Here is a 16,847-nt window from a genome sequence, read left to right as displayed (position 1 = left end):
TCATTTTCCTCTGCTGTTCGTATTTTTATTGTGGGGCTCTGATTGCAACGGGCGCTACTATATTGAAATCGAAATATGAAGCCATGTTGAATCGCACGCCGCGCGAAGAAAATTTCACGATTAATTAAAATCTTTCAATAAATTGGGAGTCAATTCGTTAAATTCAAATTGCATGTCGACGGCCGCCAACACATACACTAATTGGATTACGTGTCCATTTGTACGTGGCCGCACAAAGTTCCCTCTACGGCCGCAGGTTGGCCACCCCTGTACTAGTTGGAATTGAGTCAAATTTTGTTTTGCATGGTCTTTGAAGACAGCTCAACAATTTCATGGGGTTGACAGAAAAATATGAATTTTTTTTTAATTTTCTCTAATAAATTAAAAATTTCAATTGGATCTGCGGAGTCTTATACTTGGTAAATTTGAACCAGATTTGGTGTGCAACGTTTTAGGGAAACCTGACAATTTATTCAGTGAAGGGCTGGAATCCGGAAAGAAAAAGTTATTTTGAACAGCCCAATTGTGCATTGTGTAATTTTACATTGTAATCTCAAGTCTCAAAGATAAATATAGCTTATGGAATTATCAGAAATTGTGCAAGCGACGAAGGGGCGTGTTACAGGCTATGGTACTGGCGAGGTCGTTATGTCAACAATCGCTCTGGCAATCTCAATACATACAGTGTGGGCTAATTACTGTAAATGTTATTATGCAGGTAACAGTGGTATCTGGTATTCATCGGGTGTCAAAGCATACAACACAACCTCCAGTGACGTGAGGTGAGGTTCATGGCTGGTGGGGTACTGACACCCCCCCCCCGCGCATAAATACACGCGCGTAATAAGGTACCTCATAGAGATACTCAAGGATGTGAATAACAACGTCTGCAAGAGAAAGCGGGTTGACGAGAGCATTTTCTCTGGCCTTTGCTAGCCGTGACAATTTCACATCCCACTATAGTTATATTAATTGATTTATTACAAGTTGCTCAACGAAAAAGATCAAAAGAAAACCAAAAACTATTTTACTTATGGTCTTACGTTCCGTTCTTCTCTATTGCTCACACCGTATCAGCAAAACTAAACATGTCACTCACTGAAATGGTTGAAAACATCATTCAGACTGTGGAAAATCAGGGTATATCCGTAATTGTGGAAGCAGATTTCCTTAGAATAAAATTTGCGAGAATTAAAACCTAAGAGGTTAGCTAATTGAGTGAAGGCGACCTGTTTTTTATCACATTAGCCAGCTTCACACTAAGGCTATCTTCTCGCCATCTGATCCGGTGCCTTACAAAAGCCTATAAGTGGGTCGTGCTGCATGTCAGCAGGTATACGGAATCATGCCCAATTGCCCATGGAGTATCAACCTGGTGTAAATGACTATTGCAGTCGAAAACACCGGCCAAACACAGCGACAACGCAGGCTATATAAGTTGCTGTAACCCACTACAATCATAGGGCCGTATAGATAGAAAATACATAACAGCTACATCAATGGGATGTGTTTGCTCTGCATTACGTATTGGCCGTCGCTACAATACAGTTCATACAGTGAGTAATGTCGGTATCCGAAATCGATAGCGCGTTTCACTGTGTTGCAATTGTCCGATTGTTGGCGAATAATGAGCGAGGCAGATTTGCCGAATTTCATATTCACTGGCGATATTATGAGAGGGCTTGATTGTTAATATTAAGATTTTCGGAATCCGTGCGACAATAGCATTTGATTGATACCAGTTTATACGAATTCTGAGCTGTTTATGATGAATTGCATCGTCGCAGGTGAGGCGCGACCCACCCGTGCCTCATTTGTTCCTCACCACTCCTATAGGTTCGAACAAGAAATATGCATAATATTAAATGGATAAAAAGTGTTCAAATTTAGTTATTCATGAGCATTGACGTTAAAGATCAATAATCATTGGAGGTGTTCACAATTTCCATTTTCTTATCCTGGCGACAGGTGAGGCACTGCCTCCCTTGTTTCCCCTGACCGCACGTCACTGACAACCTCATAATCTCCGAAATATAGTTTAGAACAGGGCTACCGGTAACCAAATGAGTCGCCCGCGGTCGCAGTAGCAAATATTCAAATGAGATGTTTGAAAGTCGAAGGGAAGAAGGATTTCATATGAGCAGCAGTTGAACATGGGTCAGTCAACCCAAAGGAACATACGAACACATTTTTTGATCGGGGCGTAGCTCGTCTTCGCCCACGCGCAGGCTTAACGGAATCAGATTCATATTCTCGAGTCTCGACGCGGAGATTGACGCGCAGTGCGGCAACGCAACTGAACCCGGAGACGCAGTTGTTGTGAGTCCAGGTGAGTGAGAGTTTTCTTTTCTTGGTAAGGGGCGGAAACCCTGCCCAGTGCTTTGATTGTCCAAGTGAAGAAAACCAACTGAGCACAGATAAACGGCGGAAGTGAATGGTAGCCCGTCGCATTAATCAGGACCCAAGAAGTAGCACTTGGTTTCAAAAAGGTTGGTGACCCCCGGTTTAGAGATACTATTTATGGCTTAGATTTGAGTAGTAATTATTATTATTATTCTTTATTCACAGTAAAACTGGTAAATACACACATAATCCGGGGAGCAACCTGCACCCAAAGGAAAATGGCGAGATTGGAGTAAATTTTTAAAATTTCAGTAATACAGTCAAATTGTTATTCCTATGCAATACATGGAGAAGTCAGATTACAGAATTGTAGTAGATGAAGAACTGGCAAGGGTTACAGAGCAGAGGTAGAGATGATTGAAGATGAAGAATCGAAACTACAGAAATTATGCTGTGATTAACAAGTGTAATTTTAGTCCAGTGGTGCATTCAAGGCCTTCCGAAGAATATGCACAGTGCCCATCAATAACGTGATCTTTTGAATCATGTCGAATCGAACGTTACCCGGAATCTGTCGGATATGTCTCGTGAGTTTTTTGCTTACGACCCCTGTAGCGCCAATGACTATCGGTACAAAGTTCAAGTTTATTCATAAAATTTCATCACTTCAAAACATCACAAGACAGCAATACAATGAATGATAGGAAGATGCCAAAACGACTAGGAGTAGTCTTAAGATCAGACACCCGCCTGGGCCTAGGCGACGTAAAGAGGACGCATGCACACTGAATGAAAGTAAAAGAAGCTAATATAAAGTGGCAAGTGACGGAAGGCGAGATCGATATATGTCAGGTCGTGGTCCGGTAAATGGCGAGGGCTGACTAGTATTCACTCAGCAGAAATTGCTTGTATTTCGACTTGAATGTGGACATGCTCGACGACTGTCGGATAGCCGGTGAGATACTGTTCCACACTTCAGGTCCGGCATATTTGATAGAGCGATGATCTTTTTTGTCAACCATATGATAGTTGGACGACGTGGACTCGCGTGTGTCGTACTTATGCACTTTTGATACCGAGGTAAAGAAGTCATTGAAGTGTTCGGGGCAGTGGCCGCAGTGAAACTGATACATAAACTTTGCAATTTCTAGTTTTCGCATATCTTTTATGTTTAGGACACCGAATTTTTTGAGCAGTGATTTGTTGGACACACATCATGGTCCCTTTGGGGCCCTGGCTATAATACGGAGGACCTGATGGTGTAGTTTTTGTAGCGGCTTCAGTGCCGTTTTACTGGCAGCCCCCCAACAGATGATGCCATATTGTAACTTCGATAGGAAAAATGATTTAAAGAGTATCAGAAGGACCTAGACTGGCATGTAGTCTCTAAGGCTGTAGAACATACCACAGTTTCGTGATAATTGTTTTTCTTTCGACTGAATGTGACTCTTCCAGGATATGTTCGAGTCTAGTAAAACCCCAAGGTATTTCGCATTTTCCGAGTTGGAAATAGGTTGACCAGCGATGGTAACGGTTAATTGTTTTTCGGAGTTTAAGGCCAATAACTGGGATTTTGCGGCGTTGATGCAAAGATTATTGTGGGCTGTCCACTCATGCACTTTGTGCATTCGGTAACTGATCACGGCACCCAACTTAGTCTTAGAGGATGAGCAAGAGAGGAGGTGTTTATTTTGCATCGTCCCATTTTCTCACATTCCATTTTGAGGTCTTCGTATTTGGATTGTTTTTCTGATTCTTTTTGTAGTATGTTGTGATCAGCTGGGACAGCCAGTTCAATGAATAAGCACTCTCTCTTCTTTTTTAGTTTGATGATCCTATCCGGGTGGTTGCTCCTGATTTCGCGGTCAGTTATAACTGGTACATCCCACAGAATTTTTACTTGATCGTTTTTAATATTAATATTATTTGGAGAGTGGTGCTTATGACCGATTAGGAATGGTGCGGACGGTCGGTATATCTCGATAAGTGAGGAGAGTTTGGCGTTCGAAAAGGAGATTTAGCAGGTTCTCCAGTGCGAACATATCTGTACAATAACAGAAATTTATATTAATACTCAACAAATGTGACTAAAATTTCTTTCATTTCACTCCCTGTCGCTATAGCTGCATCACGGTGGTATACTACAAAAAGGAAATTCAACACACAAAACTTATAGGGCTTTACTGGTTGTGAATAATGATATGAATCTATTTCGTCACTGTTATACTTGCTGGATTTATATTTCCGCACGGTGACAAGGTCATCATGTCTGATGCGACCAGAGATGGTTCCTGGGTTTCGATGATTCTCTGATGAGCCCTGCGATGCTGGGTGCGAATACAGGGGCCCAATGTGTCCTGAAGTTGGATTTTTGAAAAGCGGGAATGTGCATTTGCACATACATCGATGTGGGCAGATTGATGAAGATGACGCGTCTTTTCGACATGATAGCGTAATTGGGGAGCGTCCAACTTCTTGATTGGTAGGTCGTGGGTTCAATTCTCGACCGGTCAGACCAAAGACCTGATCAGTTAACGCCCCCACTTTGCGCTCAGCATGTCGGGATAGATGGAGGGGCAATGCAAGGCTGACATCAAGGCTACTTCTGCACCGTCCTTATCAAGCGGTATATGTATAGTGTCCTTACGCCTACGCATGTGCAAAGATCATATGTATGTATTTCATGAGTCGGTGTAACATCAATGACAAAAGAATAAAACTTCCTATATTTCTATCCTCATATATAGTAACCTGAGTCCCACGTAATGTGTGGCTGGGTAGATATACTTAGCTCGTGGGTAGTAAGACGCACGTTCCTGCGTTAAGTCCTTGATCTGACAACTTCAACGTGAATGCAACGACAGGATTGCCTCAGATAGATATATTGGTCGAATATGCATGGAATATACAGTAGGATATCGCAGATGAGTCTGGTTTGTAATTGATATGCACGAGCTGAAAATGGTAAGTCACGTGGTAGCGAGAAGAAAGATATAAGTCACGTTATATACAGATATGAGAGAGAAGGGGCCAGAGCCCTACATCACCCCTTCCAAGGAGGCGTGGTTAGCGACAATACAAAATGACATTTACGACATGAATTGAATAGCAGTACGATTACGAAACATAGTAATTGGAACATAAACACATAGCGTGTGGTTGAAGGTGGTAAGGCCTAAGTATGCAGTGAATAAAGTATTGGTAGAAAGGCGATAACATCAATTTAAAATGCAATATTGTGGCCTAATGTTGCAATATACAACATTATAGCAATGAAACCGTATTAGATAGTGTGACGAAAACACGTTAAGGGTTAGATTAAATATAGTCAAAATGCCGAATTGGTTATCTGAGGCAAGGTTTTTATTTTATTAAAAGAACAATAACGAAGGAAAAAAAATATGTACACGAAGGAATTGACATTAGGTCTGGCGAATGCGTCATACGCTAGAACAAATTGGTGGTAACTCGAAAATGAGTGTCTGTTATTAGTAAATGCAAAATCCTATAAGCGGAATCCAGTGTATGGTTTGGGAGCATATTAAAGTCAAAACTACTTTTCAAATTAATCGAAACACGTGGTATTAGAAGATAGGAAGTAACGAAAGTAGGAAACTGATGTCTGGGTTTTCTAGCGACCAGAGACTGCTTTTATGAGTCAACGGAGTTGAATAGAGGAAATTATTCAAATAGCTATCTAGTAGTCGAACCGCGTGAAATGGCGAGATTTGTGGGAAATTTCTTGAACCATTAAGATTAATGACCAACGGAATAGTCACAAAGACCAGGGCCCAAAATTATGTGAGCCGTTTATATTCTCGGCAGAAAAGTGAACAGACTGCTTAGAGTCAAGTGTACCTGTTTGATGCTGGTGTGATCAGATTAGATGACCTTCACGGTCTTATCGATCATTCCTATCTAATACCGAATACTGTGCAAGCATATTTTCTGTACCACCATCACTGCCGTGTGTTATATATTTTGGTTGGATGAAAATAAAGACTCTCTCTCTCTCTCTCTCTCTCTCAAAAAGACAATTATAAAAGTTCATGTCACACATTTTCATATCACTAGATTCTAGGGCCAGCTATCTCAAAGGCGTGACATAAACATATGCCATGTCAGGTATACCGTTCTCGACTGAGTTGATCTAAGTCCAGCATTCGAGTCATGCTGTTATCGTTTGAAGTCCTGCTATCTCCTCCTGTGGAATTTTCGAAAACAATGTACCTACAGCAACCTACGATTGAATTCAATTTTTATTTACTAGCGAGGTATTATGATAACCGACTCGCGTCATCGGAGCACCCCTTTGTATGCCTTCTATTTAAAATAACTAGATATTTACAATACACGGTATCTATACATAGAATGATAGTGAAATACGTCGTTATCACATGTTTGGACCACTTCGTGTGAAGGTAGCACCATCACCTGGGCATTCTCATGCATGGCTATATCTGAAAAACCTGTATCCCTATTCACCATAATCATAGGCCGCGATAAAGGCGAGTACGTTTAAAATGCGATGTTCAAACGGTATAAATAAGTATTTGTGTTTCAGGTTGAATAGCAAAGCTTTTGGAATACTGAATAAGTCTTATAGTTGAGACAACATGTTTCGTCACCCAGTCATAATGTACGCTATTCTGGCATTCGCCGGCAAAGTAACTGCAGGTAATAGGAACATTCGATGCAGTGATGAATCGAATGCTATAATTTCATCCAATCCCCCCTTAAATAGACAAGCATTAGTTCAGGCTGATATATAGGCACATGAAAATCTTATACTTATGACCATGCTCGATATCACTCTCAGAAGAATCATAAAATCAAACTTGAAGTGTTGGCCTAATCTGGTCAGACAATATTTATGCCTTTGCCAGAATGTATCCGAACATAAGTTCACATGAGTCTCCCAATTTCGGTGATGTCTCAAGCGTGAGGGAAGTGACGTTTTCAAGACTAAATCTCATCCTGTATGATCGCTCCGTGCGGAACGCTAGAGCCGGCATTGTTGTGTAGCAGGGGTGGCCAACCTTTTCGGCCATAGGGCCACTTGAGATTAACGAACAATTGCGTGGGCCACTTGACTGTTGATGACAATTTATTAGTCGTCCAAGGAGCGAACCGAATTAAGTAACGGTCAAAGCATGACTTACCTTACTACGCATCAAAATCGATAACAACCATGTCATGGAAACTCAGCGGGCATTAATGTCCTAGCCGCACAAAACATATATTCCGGGTTGCTTATGTATACCGCTGGGCTGATTTTTTTTAAAGGACAGGATTATTAGACGCTTTAACATCGATGGTTTCGGTGAACATGCGTCGATCATTTTGTGCCAAAGTTTCATCGCCGACGATCTTTCTGCGAGTGCACGCGCGAAGTCATATGTTTGCCGGCACGTTCTTTCATAATTGCGATTATTGTTGGACTCAACTCTGGAGAGAGTACCAATACTACAAACAAGGACAATAAATCGTGTGAAATTCTAAGAAATCTATCAAGACTAATAAATCTTCCGCGAAATATACTACTTTATGGTAATATACGAAGATCTACAAAAACCCTTGGCTACAGCAATGCGTCGGAACTGATATTTTAGCCATCAACATCCCAAATTCCACGGCCAGGCTACTCAAATTTTTGATTGGCCTTGCATTTTTACATTAAATTACCTGGGTAATTTTTTTTTTATAATAAAACTAATTACGAAAATTATCTCGCGCGCCACTCAAAACTTTCTCGCGGGCCACGGGTTGGCCGCCCCTGTTATATAGTTATTGTCAGTTTTATCATGGACCCAACCATTTCGTTGGACAGCATACCAATGCTCACGGAGGACAAGGTGTAATTTTGCTATCAGCATCAACATAAATTGACTATTTTAATATTCAGAAGAAATATGCTATACGGAGCCTGCTGATTTGGGATGCTTCAACGACCGCCCTCCTTTCGGCTCTACCCCTAATAGACCTGTTGCCCATCTGCCATGGAGCCCGGAGGAAATCGGTGCGATGTTCCGACTATACACAAGGTAAGCGTTAAAATCAAGACGTTAAATATTACTAAATGTCCTTTTTGTGTCAAGATACAACAAATACACGATGCAGATCTTATCATACACCGACCAGTCTACGATATCTCAGTCAAGCTTCAGTGCATTTAGAAATACCAAAGTACTCGTTCATGGATTTAATTCCGAAGGCGATTCCAATTGGGTGATGGTAAGAGTGCAACTTGATATGTGTTGTCTCATGCCCACGTCTAGTTAAGCTGCTTGAGAACGTGATTCATATGGGTAGGGCGTATCACGCGTAATTGAGATCAATCAATATATAATTCTAATTTTGTTGAACCAATAAATCCGCAAACTAACTCTTGCGTCGAACGGTTATGGCAGGGTGTGCAGCGGGCGCCCAACAATAAGAAATCGTAACAGCCTGCACGGCATTCGTGAGCAGACTCAACTTCATGCATATAGCTCAACTTATGAACTCCTAAAACGCTATGTATATGCTAATATATATAATTGTGCGTGTATTACACGTCCGGAAATTTGTTTGGAGTTCATATTGACTTGGCGCATATCACCTGAAATCCGCCCAGTTTCTGTTGTACAATTTATTTGTACAAATTATTCACACAAATTTTTAAATTTAGCATCAAATTTTACTTTATCAGACAATTAAGTCAAATGGACCAAGAGGGGTCGCCAAAGAAATATTACTAAACGTAAACTTATTAATCTGTATCTGAAGATTTGTATTTGTGATATACTTCATCTTATATTACTTGGTCAGCCTTGAAGATTACCGAAGCACCATGTAACAACGCATCGTTCTCGCCTTCCGTCACATGCGACCTCATTTTGTCGCTTGTCCTTTTATGTTATATTCTTTTACTTTTCATTCAGTGTGCATGCCTCCTCTTTACATCACCTATAGACCCAGGTGGGTGTCTGAATTCAAAGACTTCTCGAAGTCGTTTCGACACCTTCCTATCTCTTCATTGTGTCGCAGTCTTGTAGTGCTTTGAAATGATAAAAGGATTAATGAACTGATAGTATGGTCCTAGATATTTTTTCGAGACTGGCCGAAATTTACAAACAAGCCCGAATGTAATCGTTTATAACACTTCCTGCTATCGCTGTGTAGAGTTTCGGCCACCGGACCTATTTAATGTTTTATGTACGTTTTTGCGTCATCCAACGTCGTTATTACAGGATATGAAAAACGCATTGATAGATGCTCAAAACGTGAATGTGATTGTGGTGGATTGGCGCATCGGAGCAGGTGCTAGTATCTACGGCCAAGCAGCGGCCAACACCAGAGTGGTCGGTGCCCAAATCGGATACCTCATCAAAACGCTGCAGGTGAATGGTTTTACTGTAGCTGGGTAATCTGGAGTAATTCATATCAGCTTGCGTTTAAATGTTCAGAGTTAATTTGGTGTTAACTAAATATAGTAAAAACCTATGATTGCTTGATTTGTAAATCGAATTGTAGTTTCTCTATTATATTATTAAGTACATGCCTCCTCCCATTCTGCTGACATGCACCATTACTGCTATGAGAGTGGATATTTGCTGTATTGTCTAATCACAACACGTTTTAGGAAGTTACAGGAATTCTACCTTGGGATTTCCATATAATTGGCCATAGCTTGGGAGCGCACACCGCTGGATATGCTGGTGCATGGCTAGACGCAAACAACTACCTACAACTAGGAAGAATTTCGGGTGACTACGTGTGAAACCAAGTCGTAGAAGGCCAAACATTGTAATAACTCGATGTCCCGTGTTTAGGAATGGACGCAGCGGGGCCTTATTTTGAAGGAACGCCAGCCATGGTTCGACTAGATTCCAGCGACGCGCGTTTTGTAGACGCAATTCACACAGACGGCCAGCCCATTACTAGTGTGGCATGGGGGATAAACCAACCGGTCGGACATGTGGATTTTTATCCAAACGGTGGCGTGGACCAGCCAGGCTGTCCGGGCAACGAAGTGGATAATGGTAAACTTTAACACTTTTATCATAAATATCTCCATATCTACAGCAGTAGGATCGTCCAAAATTCGGAAAATCTCAAAAATGATGTGATGTATCCACGTCTCATTCTATAGATTACACTGGAGAGCTTCTTGGAGGTACAGAACTTCAATATACAATTGAATAATATATTCATATTGAAATAAACCCGAATATTTTCGGCTGACACTCGTCAGGGGTAATCGTCAGCAACTAGTAGAGAATTGGAAAGAACATTATATATCAGCAATCGTATCACAACCAACCAACATGTCCCCAGATTTATCCAGAACACGTGCATCACGCTCAGTGAAAAGCTCACCCTTAACTCATCCGCTTAAGATTGATGCTGATAGATCAAAGGCCATTAATTCTGCCATCGGCAAACATCTGTTAGATAATCCGATTTGTGCGAATAATTATCGAGACGACCAATTTCGAATCGTTGGGCGGGGCCGTTCACAATTCCATTTGTGTGCCTTGGAGTCGACTTTTATCAAAATACACCAACCAAAGCTCTGTCAACAAAAGGAGTTCGTGTACCACCTAAAAATAGTACATTGAACGCTCTCTCTTTCATGCTGGTGACGTCATATTTTGTGATACGATTGTTGATATACAATGTTCTTTCCAATTCTCTACTAGTTGCTGACGATTACCCCTGACGAGTGTCAGCCGAAAATATTCGGGTTTATTTCAATATGAATATATTATTCAATTGTAGATTACACTGGGCAACAATTTTGAACGAAAAATTTGTTGACTTCGATTTTGGACTTGATTTGGGCTAATTTTGGCGTGCTGATTCCAAAAATGCCGCTGGTTCTCTTCTATCACGTCAAGATTTTGCTCTCGACATATTCCCAAAGTATGCAAATTTTCACGAATTTATCCATATTAATTTTTCATACCATATAGAAATCCACACTTTTATCATAAAATAAGTTATATATCCAAAGGGTCAATTGAATTACTAGGAAAAAAGGTACTGGTATCGATCTAGGCCGATGCTTTCATCCATTTTTGGTTAGAAGATGCAATCATCCGAGGATATTTCAGACACATATTTGATGCAAACTGCAGGACATGGAAAGAAAAATAAACATAACATTTAGTATCAGCTATAGGTCCAATGCCCCTTTCAGCTTACCCAGTGTAACTTAAAACTTGGGATCAAGATGAAGATCTTAGGGATAGCAGGCCTAATGATGAAAAATTTGAAATCGAAGATGATTCTAAACGTAGAGTTCTCCATCAACACAGGTTAAATGATCTAACATAGACTTTCGGATTTGGAAGAGAAATATTCGGAACTTTTAGCATCCTTGCGAATTGAGAAAAGATTACTTGGCAAGAGAGAGATATCACACTTTCGATCATGAGAAACGGCGTTTTCATCGTAGGGCTACTTTCGGTATAGCTCTGTGTATTGCCGTGACACTGGCATTGGTATAATACTGTTACCATGGGTTGCTGGAGGAGTTCGGAAACCGGAATTACAACTCAAAAGAATGGCAAATGTCTATTGGTAACTACAAAAGGATCCTATAGTGTGGCATTCTCCAAAATGGAAATATATTAGGTGCATTACCAATAGCACACTCAGTTAGTCGTCCTGAATGATATTGAAACATTGAGAATAATACAGAACATTGAATTGTTGCAATATCACAAGCACGATTGGATCATATGTATCAGCTTTGAAATATTGTGTTTCTTAGTGGTCCGACAATAAGGATGCACATGTAACCCTGATAGACATGTGCCACTGCCATATGTTTATGTCCGACAGCAGACATTAAAAAAATAATTTACCAGAAAACCTTGGCATAGTCAGCGAGGGGCAAAGAGAAAGTAGCCTACCCTTCCCCCAATATCTGAAAATGATGTGGGTAAGATGCCAGAGTAGATGGTAGCTTCGATATGTTGGCTGACTATTGCTCGAGACAACCCACAGAATTATGAGTTATTAGCGTAAATTTGGACCCTGAAATTCGAACTTTATTAGTCCTGCAGACGCAATATCAGTTTAAATCAACCAAATAAAGCAGTGCAAATGTTTATTTGGAGTCTATTGATCTACTTTCGACTACTCGTGATTTTTGAAACGTTTTATAAAAGAAATACAAAATACTGAAAGTAGTACTTTTAGGTGTTTATGAGCCTATGTGGTGGGTGCCTAACCGAAAAACTTGACGTGATAGAGAAAAACCGAAGTCATTTTTGAATTCAGCGTCCAAAAGTTAGTCTGTCAGATCGAAATCAACAAAAATTGTGTTGACCAGTGTTATTGATAAAAAAACGTCAGTAAGTCACTAAGTCTCCAATAAGCTAACAGGAATGTCGCTAAGATATGGCTAAAAGCGTTTGAAAGTTGCTGCCGAAGAGTGGGCGTGCCACCGACCATAGAAAGGCGAGAAAACCAGTAACCACAAAATGACGGCGCTTGGTTGGCTAATCGGCTATGTTTCAATGATCACGACTGTGGGGGTTGCTGATCAGCTGTTCAAGGAGTCTGCTAACGGCGGTGATTCTGTGAGCGCATTGTAGGTTGGTCAGCAGGTAATAATTTAGATTAATTTAGGGCATGTTGAGTTACGAAATACAAAAAACAGTCGCTTCACAAAAACTTGACTGGCTTGTTGTGTGTAGATCACCGTTGTAGAATGCATGCCTTGTTTTCATCGAGGGATAGCATAAAAATACGCGAAGATCTATAGAACGGGGCATGGATTGTGGATACGCGTCATCTTTGAGATTTTCCAAATTATGGACAACCCTAATATGCAGCCTGATTGATAAAATGCACCATCATTTATAATGTTAACATCTGTATTCTTTTCCATCATAATTATTTACTAATGACAATAATGAAATATATTATGACGTCACAATTGTCAGAGGTGGTCAAAGAAGTCATCGTTGCTATTCAAGTAGATGTGGAAGTAATGATGTCTCAGTTAGTGAAAATCAAGTATTCTAAGCCTATGGTTTGCCTATAAAACAAGGAAAAGTCAAGTAGACGAAAGATAGTTTATAAACATAACCACTCGAGAAAGTAGTGGAAGTAGGAAAAATATACTTGAAGTAGAAGTAGAAGTATGTTGTTACTGACCACCTTTGAAATTATTACGTTGATATGCCCCAGGTTTCTGAAACTGGCGAGGCTGAAAAGTACCGCTTGCTCGCGTTTGCAAAAGCTATCGGCTGTATTAGTAATATGGACACTGGACAGAATGTGAATACTTGAACCAACGTAGCCTACTGTACATTTCCAGTCAAGAGTAATTAAAGGGAAAGAGGATTTTGACAGGGCCAAAACGGAACTGTTAATCCTCATCTCATATCATCTATTAGACATTGCAACATAATGTTATGATGGACATTCACACTTCACAGGACCGTGGTGGAGAATATCATGCAGTCACTCCCGCGTGCATCAGCTATACATCGACTCTATTGTGAATGCCGACAAGCCCATGCTCGGATACCAATGCGACAATTACGACGATTTTAAAAGTGGAGCGTGTCCAGCAGTATGTCCAGCGGAAGGGTGTCTTACACTGGGGTAAATATATTTCGCATAGCTCTCATGATCGCATCGAAAGTATGAGAAATTAATATAAAGTGACACATCCGAGTAGTTGTAACTCCTTTATGTAATCGCTGAGTGAATGTGGCCTTGCACTAGTGAATGTTTGAAGTGCACCACTTATCCAAGGTACTAGGGTTGAAAATGTATGTTGAAAGCTCATAGCATGCTTACCGATCCCATTTCGTTCCAGGTATTACAGTGATATAGGGGCTGATAAAACGGAAACAGAGGTCCTGTACTATCTCTACACTGGAAGCGAAGCACCTTTCAGCCACAACTAACATGCCTGTGACGACGCACCAAGGAAGCAAACAGCTTACCCTTCTCGTTTAAATGACTGGTTTGGTGAAATTATATTATCGTGTTCAAATATACTTCTAACGAATATACGTAGTAATTTGCAATACATTCGGGTCGATATCATCGATTTAAGAGGCTATAATAGAATTGTGTGTCAGCATGAATGAATGATACGCCAGGATGTGGATAAGTAGGCCTACTCGACGTCACTGTGGCATTACGCCACTCTGAGCACTTCGTTGAAGCCCACTAGTGCATTATATTGTGTAATTGTTGTGAATCAAATACCATAGTAGCCAACAGGACGAGTGGCGAACCTCTTATGATTTGAGATGAGTTGCATGAATTCGCTTATGGATGAAGTAGCCTAGGTTGTACGTATTTAAAACTGTGCGCCAATGACTGCTTGATGGCTAAGATGATACTCTCACCGGGGGTCCCATAGTAATACCGAAAATGCTATTACCGACATAGACACGACTGAAAATGCTATTACCGATAATAGACATTACCGAGAACCCGGGTTGTAACCAAGTCACAAGTCATCCGCACTTTTATTATACTTTTGACTCGAGTCCAGTCGAGTTATTGTCAATTCACCACCGAGTCAAGTCCGAGTCCCAGTCAGCGAACAGAGGGTCGGAGTCCAAGTCATGGTATTATGACTCGAGTTCGAGTCTAAGTCATTTTGTAGTCTTGACAGTTTCCAGTTGAAGTCTTGTTAAACCCACTTTTTATAACTCTGTTTGGTGATATCGAATATACGTATGGTTCGCGTTTATAATATACCAATTTTCCTCACTTTTTGCAGTTTCTGGTCGCATTTTCAAGTACCAGTACTAATAGACGAAATCCCAATAGTGTGGTTACTTTACTATTCTTCGAAATTACAACGAAATGTCGGTCTTGGCCGTCTGAGCATTGAGTCATATGACTTGGTTCGAGTCATGCGCAATGACTCGAGTCCAAGTCGAGTCAATAGACAGATTGACTAGAGTCGAGTCGAGTCATTTTGGTATTTTGAGAAAATACCTCGAGTTAAGTCGAGTCACGTGAAAATCGTGACTCGAGCCGGACTCGAGTCATTACAACCTTGCCGAGAATGGACATTACCGAGAATGGACACGACAAAGAATCGACATTACCAAGAACGGACATTACAGAGAACGAGATCGATACCTGGGATTTGACACCGCATGTACAGTACACACACATAGGGTTTCGGTAATCTCAACATCTTTGATCAAAATTCCTTGAATTTCAACTTATTCTCAGTGGTTGTGTCACGGTGGCAGTAAAAATACAGTTTAACGCAAAACTGAGACTGAGCTTGCGTCATTGAGAATAACGCACCCGTTGAAGACCTTCGCTTAAAATATCATACTCTTTTGCTTGTGGATAACAGTATGACTCCTTCCCGCCCGCGCTACAGGCTTGGCCAGGCAACGAGCTAATTTTACACTAATACCGAAATCGACAACACCCGCCTATCATGTTACAAGACAACGCACATGCTCGCATTAAGAACTGCCTTCGCGTATACATAACCCATATATAGTAAAATATAGGTCCAGGGTCGTACGTAACTGGTTTCATACCTATAAACAGGGAAAGCGAGTTACGATTAAGTAAACATGAACAATTGAACATACATGTACAACGAAGCAGAAGATCTCATCGACCAGGACTCGATATCATAACAGTCAGAACCCGATTTCACCGATAATTATATGTTCAAAGCGGAATTGTGATATCGTGATAAATTTTGAAATGATTCCCTTCGCTTGGAAGAATAACGTCTTCCCGACGTTTTTATTCTCTTTTACTTCTGATTGTCCAGCTCAATTATTCTAGATAATGAATTATAGGCTCCAATAATCTTAACAATAGCGTGGGGAAACAAAACCCGACAGCACTGGCCGTGCGACGCATCTCGCGAAAGATTTAAATTTCATCGTTTTAAATCCCGGTGAATGTTTTTTTCTTCTTCTTTTTCTCGGCAATGTCCATTCTCGGTCGTGTCTTTCTCGGTAATGTTCATTCTCGGTAATAGCATTCTCGGTATTGTACATACATTTGGTGATGTCAAGTCTCGGTAACAGCATTCTCGGTGATGTTCATATTCGGTAATAGCATTCTGGCTAATGTCCATTCTCGGTAATATCATTCTCAGCCATGTCGCTGTCGGTAGTAGTATTCTCGGTAATAGCATTCTCGGTAATAGCATTCTCGGTAATAGCATTCTCGGAATTGACCGGACACGCTCGGCGGGATGTCTGCTTTTAGAAATGGCAATGGCATGACATGGCTTAAAAAGTAAGCAATCTGTATTTAAAAACCCCGATTATTATGGTTCTGTTTACCCGCAGTTCCACTGCATAGCATCACCATACCTCGGTGGTGTTACGGTCAACAGTTCTGCTCAGTTTCCGATTGGTATTACAGTCCGCAGCTCCATTGCTCCGCAGGGTGCAACGGGCAGCATGTGCGCAGCAGTCATCATTTTAAAACACCACAAGACTGCGGTGCAATGAAAAGATAGGAAGGTGACGACTTCGAGTAGTCTTAGG

General features: G+C 40.9%; 1 protein-coding gene across 1 annotated transcript; it reads left to right on the top strand.

Annotated features, from left to right (window-relative positions):
* Positions 1 to 6,874: 6,874 nt before the first annotated feature.
* On the top strand, positions 6,875 to 14,364 carry LOC145437478 (pancreatic triacylglycerol lipase-like). Its single transcript, XM_080314734.1, has 8 exons — positions 6,875 to 7,020; positions 8,249 to 8,387; positions 8,442 to 8,577; positions 9,576 to 9,725; positions 9,968 to 10,091; positions 10,158 to 10,367; positions 13,782 to 13,950; positions 14,168 to 14,364. The coding sequence occupies exons 1-8, from the start codon at positions 6,960 to 6,962 to the stop codon at positions 14,256 to 14,258; spliced, it is 1,080 nt and encodes a 359-aa protein (XP_080170860.1). The 5' UTR covers positions 6,875 to 6,959; the 3' UTR covers positions 14,259 to 14,364.
* The last annotated feature ends 2,483 nt before the right edge of the window (positions 14,365 to 16,847 follow it).

This window comes from Botryllus schlosseri, chromosome 4 (genome assembly GCF_051294905.1).
Source record: "Botryllus schlosseri isolate E-star chromosome 4, Bs_hap1, whole genome shotgun sequence".
Lineage (NCBI taxonomy): Eukaryota > Metazoa > Chordata > Ascidiacea > Stolidobranchia > Styelidae > Botryllus > Botryllus schlosseri.
Note: the sequence above shows the minus strand (reverse complement) of the source record. Positions and strands in the feature narration are given on the sequence as shown.